We start from the raw sequence: 15,854 nt of genomic DNA on the forward strand, positions 1-15,854 counted from the left end.
TCATTCACATAATGAGGGTCGGGTCACATGACGGACAAATCCAGAGCAGCACATTAAGAAAAGATTACATTATTTATCCTTGTGTAAAATCATTTTGCTGCATGATCAAAAGTAACAGGATTCAGCAGAGAAAAGGAAACAGAATATTAGCACACCACTAGAATTATGTAAGAATAAAAAATAGAAATACCAGAATCTGGTGTGGGACCACTGTTGCCCAGAAGCACAACTGACACTTATTAAAAAAAATCAAATGAGCAGTGCACTAACCCCCTAATCCTGCTTCACAAAAAACAGGCCCCAGGTCATAAAAGACCATGGAGAAAAAAGAAAGCTCACACAGATGCTGCATCTGTATGGTGTCTTCCCTGTATGGCTCCTCATGTGTAGTTTCAGGATGTGCTTTCTAGTGAAAGCTTTCCTGCTAGTGCTGCACTTCTACAGCTTTTCTCCTGCGTGGGTTCTGGTGGGCACGGTCAACGTTGAGCTGAGAGCAAAACATTGCTCTCCTGTATGCACTCAAGAGATGCCTTGTGAAATATACACAAACAGCTCTACGGCTTCTCGCTTGTGTGAACTCTCATGTGCGTTTTCAAACTCTCAGCACGGCTGAATCTCTTCCCGCAGTACACACAGCCGTAAGGTTTCTCACCTGTGTGAACTCTTATGTGCCTTTTCAAATCCCCACTATGGCTGAATCTTTTCCCACAGTTGTTGCAAGCATGAGGCTTCTCGCCTGTGTGAACTCTCATGTGCATTTTCAAATGCTGAGCAAGACTGAATCTCTTCTCGCAGTAGACACAGCTGTAAGGTTTCTCACCTGTGTGAACGCTTATGTGCCTTTTCAAATGGTTGGCACGACCAAATCTTTTCCCACAGCTGTTGCAAGCATGAAGCTTCTCACCTGTGTGGATGATAAAATGCTGGTCATGTATTGATTGACAGGTGAATCCTATCCCACAAACTCTGCATCTGACAGGCCTTTCCCCTGTGTGAGTTCTCATGTGTTTTGTCATGGTGAACTTACAGGTGAACATTTCCCCACAAGTGTCACATCTGAATGGCCTTTCACCACTGTGGGTTCTCATGTGATGTTGTAACATTGATAAGTAAAGAAACTCTTCACTACAAATGTCACACTTGTACAGTTTACTGTTTGGTGTCGGCTCAGTACTCCTAGTTGATCCTGTGTTCTCACAGCTGGATGTGTTGTAAGCTTGGCTCTCAGCTACCTGACAGGTGTGAGAGAGGAGCTGGCGGTCACTGTCTGGTTCTGATACTGCAGAGCCCTCTCTGTCAGAATCAGATGAGATGTTGACTATAGGCTCTTTCTCTGCTACAGTCTGAGTTTGGTAAGGATCTGAATGCAGAGACTGATGTTCACTGTGGTCACTTCCATCATAAGCTGGAGTCAACTTAAAGATATAAGCCTCCTCCCACAGTAAAGGCTGCTCTCCCTCCTGATGGGTGCAGAGTTCCTCCTGTTCCTCTTTAATCTGTGGAGGCTCTGGGTCCTCTTGACCCACACTGAAGTTCCTCTGCTGGTTACAGTGCTGCTGGTCAAGGAAAACCTCATCCTTAATGAGAGATGGTTGTGGGGGTTCTGTAGGGGGGAGGAGACAGGAAGGGACATTTGATTTAAAAAATACAACTCAGTTTAAGTTAATGTACCCTATAAAAACATAGCTGTTATTTCAGAACCAAGGACAGGGGCAGCACTATTTGTTGTGCGTTGGTTGTCAGAGATTTAACCTCACTGCACGTTGTACATGATCATCTGATTGATAGTGTGATCATATATCTATATATATGTATCTATCTATAGATATTTTTCTGATAGATACATAGATAGGTGCAGTCGGTCAGCATGCTGTTGGAGGTGGCACGAACTTCAGCCACCTGAAGTGGAAGAGGTGACAGTGGGATTTCTTCCCACTATCTTTGACTCTGGAGCGGCCATGTTGGCTCCATGTTGATGTAAAGGCTGAAGATGGCTTCAGCTAACCCTCTCCTATGTAGAGGCACCCCGTGTTAATGGGCGCCACTCTCTACGCGCTGTTTACCTGTGCCTGGGTGGTTAACTGCTTACCTTTTGTTCTGTTCGGCTAAAACGTTGGTTAAATGGTCATGGAGAAGGGAAGAGACAGAAAAGGGAAAAGAGAAAGAGGCAGCCTACCGAAGAAATTTAATCTCAAGGCCAAGCAACAGCATTTGAACCAACTAACCTTGAACATAGATCAGATCCATATGATTTGGCAGCCCAAGACTGGATTACAGACCCTGAACTTAAATAAACTAACAGAAATAACATATAGGGCAGGCAAATAACTGCCTGCATTTAGCAATTAGCCTTGGCGGACGTCTGTGCTCCAAGAGTGCCCATCTACTTCTGATTGATATTGAGATCATGATTTAATATTTTACACAATTACTCATTGACTTTGGGGACATCATGGACTTATTGAAGTAAAAAAAAAGGGGGGGGATTTCTTTGAACTTTAAATATAAACTGGAAACCATCAAACAAATAATAATAATAATAATAATTGATTGCATTTATATGAGAATGAGAATCACTTTTATTGCCACAGTAGGTAATTAGATTACATACGAGGAATTGGACTTAGTGTAAGTATGCAGCGTAGTGGATCAACATCAATAATCAGAAGACAAATCAAGAGATAAAATGACTAAAAATCAAAAGTGAATTCATACAATAAACACACACAAATTAGAAGGTCTTGAGTGATAAGTAGGAATTTACAATACAAAAGATGCTCTATGGAGGTTAAAGAGAATATAAAGTAAAAAAATGAAATAAAAATATTCTGGTGAGAGAAGCAGCTATGATAGACATGTAGCGCCTTTTCTAGATATTCAAAGTGCGTCACAAATGGGGGGTGAGGACTCCAACTCATCCACCACCGATGTGTAGCACCCACCTGGGTGATGCACGGCAGCCAGATTGCCCCAGAAGAACGCTCACCACACATCAGCTATTACGTTGGAGAGTTGAGGACATTATGAATCAACAGTATGCAGGTTTTCATTCCAGCTCAACACTACAGCAGCCGATTCCACTGATTAGCACAACTTCATCCAGAGAGGGAAACCAACTGCTGAAATCAGATGGTGAAGTGTTTGGTTGAAATGAAAGTGTGCGTACTCTTGGCTGATGCAGATGAAGCCATTGCTGAAGCTCCACATTTTATTGGATGCTTGATAAACTACAGTGCGTGCTTGTTCCATGCCCACCAAAAATTGCTTGGAGAAAAAAAGCACCCTGGTATTTACAGTGTTCTCTATGGGATTTTCTTAGTTCTTCTTGTCAACATTTTCTCATATCAAGTAATTTATTTTGGACAGTCGTGTGCTTGTTCAGGTTTGAACTGCTGCTAAACCCCAGAAACTGCATCTTATGGTTTTTCCTCTGTATGGGTCCGAACCATAGACTGTACATATAAATGTCCAAACGTGTTCTTTCAAGCCTTTGTTTTGAGCCAAAGCTTCTCACAAGTGCTGCACTTGTGGCATTTCCCCTGTGTGGGTTCTGGTGTGCTTTTTCAAATTGCTGTGGACAGCAAATCTTTTCCCACACAAAAGACATTGAAAAGGTTTCTCCCCTGTATGCACTCGGATATGCATTGTGAGAGATGAACGACTGGCAAACGTCTTCCCACAGTACACACAGCTGTGAGGTTTATCACCTGTGTGAACTCTCATGTGCCTTTTCCAATTCTCAGCACGGTTGAATCTCTTCCCACAGTGGACACAGCTGTATGGTTTCTCACCTGTGTGAACTCTCATGTGCGTTTTCAAATGCTGAGAACGGCTGAAACTCTTCCCACAGGTGTTACAAGCATGCGGCTTCTCACCTGTGTGGATTCTAACATGCTGGTCGTGGTTCAACTGAGAGATGAATCCTTCTCCGCAAACTCTGCATCTGAATAGCTTTTCCCCGGTGTGAGTTCTCATGTGTTTTTCCAAGTCAGACTTCTGGTTGCACGTTTTCCCACAAAGGTCACATTTGAAAGGCTTTTCACTAGTGTGGGTTCTCATGTGAGTCTTTAAGTATGCCAAGGTAGGAAAACCTTTACCGCAACTGCCACACTTGTACAGTTTCTTGTTTGGTTTCGGTTCAGTACTCCTGGTTGATCCTGCGTTTTCACAGCTGGATGTGTTGTAAGCTTGGCTCTCAGCTACATGAAGGTTGTGAGAGAGGAGCTGGCGGTCACTGTCTGGTTCTGATACTGCAGAGCCCTCTCTGTCAGATTCAGATGAGATGATGACTGGAGGCTCTTTCTCTGCCACACTCTGAGTTTGGTAAAGATCTGAATGCAGAGACTGATGTTCACTGTGGTCACTTCCCTCATAAGCTGGAGTCAACTTAAAGATATCAGCCTCCTCCCACAGTAAAGGCTGCTCTCCCTCCTGATTGGTGGAGCGTTCCTCCTGTTCCTCTTTAATCTGTGGAGGTTCTGGGCCCTCTTGACCCAGACTGAAGTTCGTCTGTTGGTTACAGTGCTGCTGGTCCAGGAGAACCTCCTCCTTAAAGACTGGTGACTGTGGGGGGTCTGAAGGGGGGAGGAGAAAGGAAAGAACACATGATCAAACAAATACAAGCTATTGTGGCTCCTGCGATCAGAAATGCAACCAAAGCCATTGTTGTAGTAGGGAAAGCTTGATCAGAGTGTTAACAGAGTTCCTGCAGATTTGATACCAAATATATTTTTCCTTCCATTTGTTCCTTAGTTTTTCCTTTTCTTGTCTCGCTCTTACATTTTTAGACAATTCTGGTCAGTGTCAGAGAAATTAGGTTGATTTGTCAGTGAGAATATAACTTGTTAGGGCTCAGTAACATTTAAGCTGTTGGACCGGTTTTCACAGGTTGGATTTACCAACTGCCGATCCATGATGTCTTGTCAAAAAATGCTACCGTAGCGCAAATCGATAGCAGAGTTTATCACTCCACAATACTCTCTTGACAAATGCTACCTTATGTTTTCATTTCCAGTTGTGTAGACCTATATCCCATAAAGGTATAACTCTCACATGATTATGACACACAGCACAAAGGTCTGTTTCATAAACTTTTGTTAACCACGGAGCTTATTTCAGGCATCAAATCAAAACCACATACAAAAAACCCGTTGACAGCCAGACGAGGGAACCACTGAACCAGGCGATGCTAACTTCCGGGTTTTAGGCAAGGACCTTGGTTTTAGGACTCCAATCCTGGGCTGCGTGTAAAAATGGAAACTTTAATAATATAAAATAGGCCTAGCTGACATTCCCCTTTTCACTAAGAACATTGTGATTATCAGAGATGGGGACTTGAGACTTGGAATAAAGTCGACTCGTGCCCCGTTTTGATGACTTGCGACTTGATTTGACAAAAAATAAATTACTTGAGACTTGACATGGAAGTTAAAGATTTGCGACTTGAGGCGTGATGACTTGTGTTAAATGTAAAATATTAACATGTTCAATGTTGTCATGTGTCTGTGTAAAGTAAGTTATCCGGTATGCAAGTGCAAGCTGGTAATGGCATTGTCATGATTGGATGACTGGCTACGCTCCTCTCACTGGATGTTTTTTTTTTCTCAAGGAGAAGGCACTTATATGAGTAGTTAGTTAAGTATAGTTATTTGACTTTTGTTTGATGATATTTATTTACATACATTTACATGCTGTAGCATGTATTTTAAACCATTTAACTGAATGTCAGTAATTATAATACAAATCAATTCATTGTAATACTTTTTGAACATGTTAGATAAATGGCCATTAATAATACTATTAGACAGGTAATACCTTGTCTTTTTGTCTTCAAAAGGAAGGTCATACTATTAGTACCTGTCTGACAAGGCATTAGTAACTAACACCTTGACTTTTTTCTTCTTAAAGGAAGATAAGACTGCAGTATCTTGGGCGGGGGGGGGGAGTGACTCGAGTCTCGACTATTTTGGACTTGACTTGACATTACCTGTGACTTGACTTGACCAAAACAAAATGACTTGGGACTTTGCTGGAGACTTGGACCAAATTACTTGTGACTTACTGATTTGGACCAAAGTGACCCATGTGTGGTGATTTTACCTACCTGTTCTCTGTAGCTTTATATCAGGCTTCAAAACGCTATCCAGCAGCCTGCGCTGACGGTCGATCTCTTCCTCGTACTCTACTATAGTGTTTACAAACACTCCTAATATTTCCTCAGCAGCCGCAGTTAGTCGCTCGTTGACGAACGTCCTCAAACTCTGAACTGTAGACATTTCTACTGAAGTAGACGTGAGATACGGTACAAGCAACGCAGCTAAAGCAAATCTTTTAGCTCAGCTAACTAGCTTTCGCACAAGAAGACGTCTTCATTGTTTACTTCCGCCGGAGAAATGGCAAAATGGCAAACCAACGTATGTAGGTGCACACCGCCACCTACTGCACCGGAGTGTGTATTACCATGATAACATAATGCATACAGCTTATTTCATTATCTTCGGTCTGTTACTTTTAGTAACCTAGTATGTCCTGAATGAAGACACTACTGCTTATGGCCTGTTGCTTCAAGATTTCACTCCCTTTAAATACTTACCTGGAGTAGTTTATTTTCCAAATTAAATGTCCTCACATTTATCTGAAGCACTCTTGTCCATAATAAACAACGTGGACTTCAGTCCCTTATGTCCAAATCTAACACGGATTAAAAAAAGAGAGAAACTCTCTCCTGCACCTCCCTTTGATAACAGTAATTAATGCATTAATGTATTTGAAATTGGGAATATGGGCCACAAAAAGAAAATCAACAAAAATTAAAAGTAACATTTCTTAGAATGTATTCTGACCCAAGTATGGATTTATATGGACTTAGTATGGTTGTGCCTTTTTTGTGTTTTACAATTTGTTTCGTTCTAATAATATATTTTATGATCACTATCATCTGTAGCTGGTTGGTTCCAGGCTTAAAACCATTGACTGTATATAATATCTTAAAACTCTTTATAGAAGGATTTTCTGAAATGTCAATGGCGAAATGCATGGGAAATTCACTTCCTGGAACCAGAGCCACTCGATATGGTCAGTCACTTTTGAGCTCTATAGCTACCACTGTATGTGTATGTCAAGTCACAGTATTCTACTGTGAGAAGGATTCTTGTTGTACTAATACTTACCATTCTAAAATTGTTCACATCAATAAAATCTATAATTCTATCTAAAGTTGCTCATCAATACTCAATAAATTCATATTTGAATAATGTCTAGCCCTAATGACTGATACTGAAACATAATAGGTTGTACACACTTTTTAATTGCCATTAGTTGTAGGCACACACATTTCTGCACAAACAGCAAAGCTAATCACCAAATTCGTCATCAATTCATTTTGTCAACCCAGTATTGTCTAATTCAACTATACCCTCATTCACATAATGAAGGTCGGGTCACATGATGGACAAATCCAGAGCAGCACATTAAGAAAATATTACATTATTTATCCTTGTAGGGAATAAAGTTCTCTGCATGATCCAAACATAACATGATTCAGCAGAGAAAAGGAAACAGAATATAAGCACACCACAAGAATATGTAAGAATAAAAATAGAAATACCAGAATCTCGTATGGGACGTCTGTTGCCCAGAAGCACAACTGCCAATTAAAAAAAAAATCAAGTGGGGCATGATCTCTGTTATACAGATGGAGAGACTCAGGTTCTTGAGAGCAAACTCGCTTAGAACGTTCTCAACTATCTGGGAGCAGTTTTTGGCCTACTTTGATGAGGTTAAGAATGACTAGTGACTGAGGTTAGGGGTGACGGATGGCTTGCTCGCCTAGTTTCCCATGGACCCCTTGCGTAGGATCCCATGCACAATATCTCTTACAAGCACATAAGCACCTTATGCAGGTGGTAGCCCCACATTGTAATGTTAAATGTCGATGATGTATTTTTTTCTTTTCTTTTCCTGTGTCTGAGCCTGTTTGTTTGTCTTGTTCGTTTATTGTTCTATAAAATATATAAATATATATATATGGGGGGGGGGGGAATCAAGTGAGCACTAACCCACTAATGCTTCTTCAGGAGACACAGGCCCCATGTCATAAAAGACCATGGAGAAAGAAAGAACTGAAAGGTCAGGAGACTTTAAGCACTGGTACTCTGTGCAACTCTAGTATGGACAGTCATGTGCTTCCTCAGGTTTGAGCTTCTTCACAGATGGTGTCTTCCCTGTAGTTTCAGCGTGTGCTTTTTAGTGAAAGCTTTCCTGCTAGTGCTGCACTTCTACGGCTTTTCTCCTGCGTGGGTTCTGGTGGGCACTGTCAAAGTTGAGTTGAGAGCAAAACTGCTCTCCTGTATGCACTCATAGATGCCTTGTGAAACATACGCTGGGGCAAACAGCTCTACGGCTTCTCGCCTGTGTGAATTCTCATGTGCGTTTTCAAATTCTCTGCACGGCTGAATCTCTTCCCGCAGTAGACACAGCTGTACGGTTTCTCACCTGTGTGAACTCGTATGTGCCTTTTCAAATCCCCACTATGGCTGAATCTTTTCCCACAGTTGTTGCAAGCATAAGGCTTCTCACCTGTGTGAACTCTCATGTGCGTTTTCAAATGCTGAGCAAGACTGAATCTCTTCCCGCAGTAGACACAGCTGTACGGTTTCTCACCTGTGTGAACTCTTATGTGCCTTTTCAAATGGTTGGCACAACCAAATCTTTTCCCACAGCTGTTGCAAACATGAGGCTTCTCACCTGTGTGGATGATAAAATGCTGGTCATGTAGTGATTGAGAGGTGAATCCTTTCCCACAAACTCTGCATCTGACAGGCTTTTCTCCTGTGTGAGTTCTCATGTGTTTTGTCATGGTGGACTTACAGGTGAACATTTCCCCACAAGTGTCACATTTGAATGGCTTTTCACCACTGTGGGTCATCATGTGATGTTGTAACATTGATAAGTAAAGAAACTCTTCACTACAATTGTCACACTTGTACAGTTTAGGGTTTGGTGTCGGCTCAGTACTTTTAGTTGATCCTGCATTCTCACAGCTGGATGTGTTGTAAGCTTGGCTCTCAGCTACAGGCCAGTTGTGAGAGAGGAGCTGGCAGTCACTGTCTGCTTCTGATACTGCAGAACCCGGTCTGTCAGATTCAGAGGAGATGTTGACTAGAGGCTGTTTCTCTGCTACACTCTGAGTTTGGTAAGGATCTGAATGCAGAGACTGATGTTCACTGTGGTCACTTCCGTCATAAGCAGGAGTCAACTTAAAGATATCAGCCTCCTCCCACAGTAAAGGCTGCTCTCCCTCCTGACTGGTGCAGAGTTCCTCCTGTTCCTCTTTAATCTGTGGGGGCTCTGGGTCCTCTTGACCCAGACTGAAGTTCCTCTGCTGGTTACAGTGCTGCTGGTCAAGGAGAACCTCCTCCTTAATGAGCGATGGCTGTGGGGGTTCTGTAGGGTGGAGGAGACATGGACATTTGATTTAAAAAATACAACTCAGTTTAAGTTTTATGTACCCTATAAAAAGATAGCTCTGTTATTTCAGAACCAATGACAGGGGCAGCGATATTTGTTTATTTGCATTGGTCATTTATTAGATTTAACCTCACTGAATGTTGTACACGATCATCTGATTGATCATGTGATAATACATTTAGATATATCCATATATATCTATGTGGATAGATAGATGCAGTCGGTCAGCATGCTGTTGGAGGTGGCACGACCAAGCACTTCAGCTACCTGAGGTGGAAGAGGCTGCAGTGGGATTTCTTCCCACTATCTTTGAATCTGGAGCCGCCATGTTGGCTCCATGTTGATATGAAGGCTGAAGATGGCTTCAGCTAACTCTCCTATGTGGAGGGCTGGAGGCACGCCGTGTTGAGGGGCGCCACCATCTTTAAGGAATGCGTTCTATTTACCTGTGGTTAACTGCTTACATGGAGCATGGCCAAGTGGTCAAGCCCAGCTTAAACCTAGCCCACAGCTGATTAGGAGCTGATCTCAAACCCAGCCCACATCAGCTGACTCATTCAATTGGCTCAACTCAAACTTGGTCAAACCAGTGATTCAGCAATATTTAGAATCGGGAGAGACCAAGGCATAGAACATTTCACTCGGACCAAAACATCGAAAGAAAAAACATCGAAAAAATATTTTCTTTAAATCCGCATTTTTTTGTAAATGTTTTGGTCCAAGTGAAATGTTATGTGGTCTCTCCTGTTTCTAAATATAGCTGAACTGTTTGGTTTGAACAAGTAAAACCATTTTCATAAGCATTTTACGAAATGTCTATGGGGAAAATAAATGGCGGATGCAAATCTCTGGTACCATGCTGAAGCAGGAAGTGACGTTCGCTTTGGCTCTCTATTACATGGTTACACCATAGACCCCGCCCACTTTTACCAATGATGACATAACTTGAGATTTTTAATAGTACAGCCTCCTTGATATGTCTGCCAAGTTTCGCGATAATTGGAGATACAGGTGGAGTCGCGGCCTTTTGTTTTAGGGTGGGCACATTTTTGACGTTTATGGCGTCCCCTTTTGGTTGAATCACACAAAATTTGGCACACATGGTCAGTGATGATATCTGAAAATGTTCCCAAAGTTTCATGACGATTCAATAATCAGCCATGAAGTTATGAAAATTTAGCTGAGAGGCCATCCCCTCTCATGACTTTAAGGGTTAACCTCCGAAACCAAAGTAGATTTCAAAAATCCAAAAAAGCACGTTGTGGAGCTTGTTCCATAGATGCTACCTAGCGATTTTGCTGGAAATCGGTCAAACGGTCTAGGAGATGTCAAAAATGTGTTTTCCAAACCTTTCAAAATATATAAAAAAAAATCCAGAAGAACCTTGATGGTCCTTGAGGCAAATTGGTCGAGGAGGTTCACCTGAACATGTGGAAAAAACTGCTTGAAAATTAGACTAACGGTGTTAACGTAAAACCTTTAATTATAGCGCCACCTTCAGGCAGATTCAAAACATATTTCTGGAGCTCTACTGTAGTGTAGTAACAACCAATATGTGTTATTGGGCCAAATGTCATGTTTCTGCGATGTACTAACTCACAGGAATTTGTGTCGAGGCAGAAAAGGAATAATGAATAAATAATAATAAACCAGTACAAAAACAATACCCCAAATAATAATAATAATAATGATTGATTGATTGCATTTATATGATAATGAGAATCACTTTTATTGCCACAGTAGGTAATTAGATTACATACGAGGAATGTGACTTAGTGTAAGTATGCAGCGTAGTGGATCAACATCAATAATCAGAAGACAAATCAAGAGATCAAATTACTAAAAATCAAAAGTGAATTCCAATATATACAGTAAGTAGGAATTTACAATACAAAAGATGCTCTATGGAGGTTAAAGAGAATATAAAGTAAAATAATGGAATACAAGTATTCTGGTGTGAGAGAAGCAGCTATGATACACATGTAGCGCCTTTTCTAGATACCCGAAGTGCTTCACAAATGGGGGGGGGGGGGGCGACACTCAAACTCATTCCGCAGGTTTTCATTCCAGCTCAACACTACAGCAGCTGATTCCACTGATTAGCACAACGTCATCCAGAGAAGGAAACCAACTGGTGAAATCAGATGGTGAAGTGTTTGGTTGAAATGAAAGTGTGCATACTCTTGGCTGATACAGATGAAGCCATTGCTGAAGCTCCACATTTTATTGCATGCTTGATAAACTACAGTGTGTGTTTGTTCCATGCCCACCAAAAATTGTTTGGGGGGGAAAAGGTGCGCTGGTAGTTACAGCGTTCTCTATAGACTAGACATAATTTCTGAAAATGTGCTTATTTAAAGAGTTGAAGACAAAAAACAAAGCACCCTGGTAGTGATCTCTATGGGATTTCCTTAGATCTTCTTGTCAACATTTTCTCATATCAAGTCATTTATTTTGGACAGTCGTGTGCTTGTTCAGGTTTGATCTGCTGCTGAATCCCAGAAACGGCATCTTATGGTTTTTCCTCTGTATGGGTCTGAACGTGTTCTTCCAAGCCTTTGTTTTGAGCAAAAGCTTCCCACAAGTGCTGCACTTAGGGCTTTTCCCCTGTGTGGGTTCTGGTGTGCTTTTTCAAATTGCTGCTAACAGCAAATGTTTTCCCACACAAAAGACATTCAAAAGGTTTCTCCCCTGTATGCACTCGGATATGCGTTGTGAGCGATGAACGACTGGCAAACGTCTTCCCACAGTATACACAGCTGTGAGGTTTATCACCTGTGTGAACTCTCATGTGCATTTTCCAATTCTCCGCACGGTGGAATCTCTTCTCACAGTGGACACAGCTGTAGGGCTTCTCACCTGTGTGAACTCTCATGTGCGTTTTCATATGCTGAGCATGGCTGAATCTCTTCCCACAGTGGACACAGCTGTAGGGCTTCTCACCTGTGTGAACTCTCATGTGTGTTTTCAAATGCTGAGAACGGCTGAATCTCTTCCCACAGGTGTTGCAAGCATGCGGCTTCTCACCTGTGTGGATTCTAACATGCTGGTCGTGGTTCAACTGAGAGATGAATCCTTCTCCGCAAACTCTGCATCTGAATGGCTTTTCCCCGGTGTGAGTTCTCATGTGTTTTTCCAAGTCGGACTTCTGGTTGCACGTTTCCCCACAAAAGTCACATTTGAAAGGCTTTTCACTAGTGTGGGCTCTCATGTGAATCTTTAAGTATGCCAAGGTAGGAAAACCTTTACCACAACTGCCACATGTGTATAGTTTCTTGTTTGGTGCTGGCTCAGTACTCCTAGTTGATCCTGTGGTCCCACAGCTGGAAGTGTTGTAAGCTTGGCTCTCAGCTACAGGCCAGTTGTGAGAGAGGAGCTGGCAGTCACTGTCTGGTTCTGATACTGCAGAGCCCTCTCTGTTAGATTCAGATGAGATGTTGGCTAGAGGCTCTGTCTCTGCAACACTCTGAGTTTGGTAAGGATCTGAATGCAGAGACTGATGTTCACTGTGGTCACTTCCCTCATAAGCTGGAGTCAACTTAAAGATATCAGCCTCCTCCCACAGTAAAGGCTGCTCTCCCTCCTGACTGGTGCAGAGTTCCTCCTGTTCCTCTTTAATCTGTGGAGGCTCTGGGTCCTCTTGACCCAGACTGAAGTTCCTCTGCTGGTTACAGTGCTGCTGGTCCAGGATAACCTCCTCCTTAAAGACAGATGGCTGTGGGGGGTCTGAAGGGGGAGGAGAAAGGAAAGAACACTTGATCGAACAAATACTATCTGTTGTGGTTCCTGCGATCAGAAATGCAATCAAAGTCCTCTTTGTTGTAGTAGGGGGAGCTTGATCAGAGTGTTAACAGAGTTCCTGCAGATTTGATACCAAATGTATTTTTCCTTCCATTTGTTCCTTGGTTTTTCCCTTTTCTTGTCTCGCTCTTAAATTTGTAGACAATTCTGGTCAGTGTCAGAGAAATTAGGTTGATTCGTCAGTGAGAATATAACTTGTTAGGGCTCAGCAACATTTGTAACAAGCTGTTGGACAGGTTTTAACAGGTTGGATTTACCAACTGCCGATCCATGCTGCCTTGTCATAAAACGCTCCCGTAGCGAACATCGATAGTTTATCACTCCACACAACCCTCTCGACAAATGCTACATTATGTTTCCATTTCCAGTTGTGTACTGTAGACCTATATTCCATAAAGGTATAACTCTCACAGTATTATGACATATATATTTTTTTATCACAAACAGGTAAGTGTACTAAGAATATGGAGAGCATAATTTGATAGCCTACCTACTAAAGTACAACATGTAATTAAGGTTTCAGGGGTAGCATATTTCGATAGACCATCGATGGACCAATATGATACATTTTGGGGATTGTCAAATTACACCTAGCAGCACTACAGTAAAAAAAAATCTTGCTGTTATCTTCAACCCAGCTCTCATCTGATGCCCACATCAGGAAATGACAACCCCCCCCCCCCATGCAATATTTCGAGGATCTGTTCCATGATGGCCACGGTGGCAAAGTGGTAGCATTCTTGCCTCGCACTCTGGCATCACAGCAAGAAGGTCCTGGGTTCGATTCTTGCCTGGGACGCTGTTGGCACTTGGCACTGCATGGTAGTATCATGTCTATCATGTCTCCTGATGCCTTCGGTGCCATAGTGCCCAGGTGGGCTATCTCGTCAAAAGGGCCTTTGTGTGTGGAGTTTGTGCTCCCCTGGGGTTTCCTCCATATAAAATCTATATGGACCTTCAGTAAAAACATACAAGAGCAGCGGCGGTTGGAAGAAGTTCACTGCAGCTTCCCACCGATCCTGGCCAGCCCGTGGAGGACGACGGGTCAAATGTCCTGTCCAATAATGAATATGGCGGATGCTACAACCCAGATTCACACCTTTGTCTAATCTAGACGGTGTAGATATATAGCCCTACATATAGGGATATATATATATTCCTATGCACTATTGGGGGGGGGGGGGGGGGGGTTGACTAGTCAGTACTTGACTTGACTGAAGGGGGTCATCTCGCCATTCCGAAGTGTCGGCATTCCGATCATTGACTTCTATGCTTTCGGAGAGGCGGCCCTTTTTATCTCCAAAAATTTTTTCGCCGAGAGGTTAGGTTTAGGGTTAGGTTCTGGGGGAGGTTAGGCTTAGGCGTGGGGGGTGGGAGAGGTTAGGTTTAGGGTTAGGGTCTGGGGGAGGTTAGGTTTAGACGTGGGGGCTGGGAGAGGTTAGCTCCAGCCGGTCCCCCGGGGTTCTTTCGCAATGGCGAGACAGATCTTAATTTTGTCGGAATGCCGGTATTTCGGAGTGCCGACATTTCGGAATGCCGAGGTGTCCCCTAACTGAAGACTAGACTTTACATTACCTGTGACTTGACTTGACCAAAACAAAAACTTGACTTGGGACTTACTTGAGACTCAAAGTGACCCATGTCTGGTGATTTTACCAACCTGTTCTGTGTAGCTTTATCTCAGGCTTCAAAACGCTATCAAGCAGTCTGCGCTGACGGTCGATCTCTTCCTCGTATTCTACTATAGTGTTTACAAACACTCCTAATATTTCCTCAGCCGCCGCAGTTAGTCGCTCGTTGACGAACGTCCTCAAACTCTGGACCGTAGACATTTCCACTGTAGTAGACGAGAGATACTGTACAAGCAACGCAGCTAAAGCAACTCTTTCAGCTAAGCTAAGTAGCTTTTCGAGAAGTGTTCATTGTTTACTTCCGCCTGGTAAACTGCTAAATCGCAAACCAACGTATGTAGGTGCACACCGCCACCTACTGCACCGGAGGGTGTATTACCACGATAATTTAATGCAGAAAGCTTTATTTCATTACCTTCGGTCTGTTACTTTAGCAAACCTATGTCCTGAACGAAGACACGACCAACTGCTTATGGCCTATTCCTTCAAGATTTCACTCCCTTCAAATCTTTACCTGCACAAAGTATTTCCTTTTCCAAATCAAATCATTTATCTGAAGCACTCTTGTCCACAAAGTGGACTTCAGTCCCTTATGTCTAAATCTAACACTGATAAAAAAATTCAATTCAATTCAATTCAATTTATTGTTGTCCACAATGTGGAAATTTGTCTTTGGCTTCACAGGTTTGCTTGCACACATGAAAAGTACACAGACACAGTACACAGCACAGGAAATGATAGGGTACATAATACAACATATAACAAGACAGCAGGACAACAGCACATTACAGACAGTGATAACGGACATGGGCAGGAGTGATTGTCCGTTATTCTCACAAGGTTAAACACAACGATAATTAGACAGGACTGACATTAAACATACAAGCAAACCACGACGTGAAGCACTGGGTCAGCGTAAGCACCGCGCCCCGGAAGCTGTGAGCAGCAAAGAAA

General features: G+C 42.6%; 1 protein-coding gene across 1 annotated transcript; it reads right to left on the bottom strand.

The window, feature by feature from the left end:
* Positions 1 to 2,767: 2,767 nt before the first annotated feature.
* Positions 2,768 to 6,275, bottom strand: LOC310783774 (uncharacterized protein; the record flags this gene model as incomplete). The annotated part of the gene is made up of 2 exons (XM_083644679.1): positions 2,768 to 4,574; positions 6,104 to 6,275. The coding sequence occupies 2 exons, from the start codon at positions 6,273 to 6,275 to the stop codon at positions 3,511 to 3,513; spliced, it is 1,236 nt and encodes a 411-aa protein (XP_083500805.1). The 3' UTR covers positions 2,768 to 3,510.
* Between the last annotated feature and the right edge of the window lie 9,579 nt (positions 6,276 to 15,854).

The sequence above is a fragment of the Poromitra crassiceps genome (genome assembly GCF_964638095.1).
Source record: "Poromitra crassiceps genome assembly, chromosome: 10".
In the NCBI taxonomy this organism is placed as follows: Eukaryota; Metazoa; Chordata; class Actinopteri; order Beryciformes; family Melamphaidae; genus Poromitra; species Poromitra crassiceps.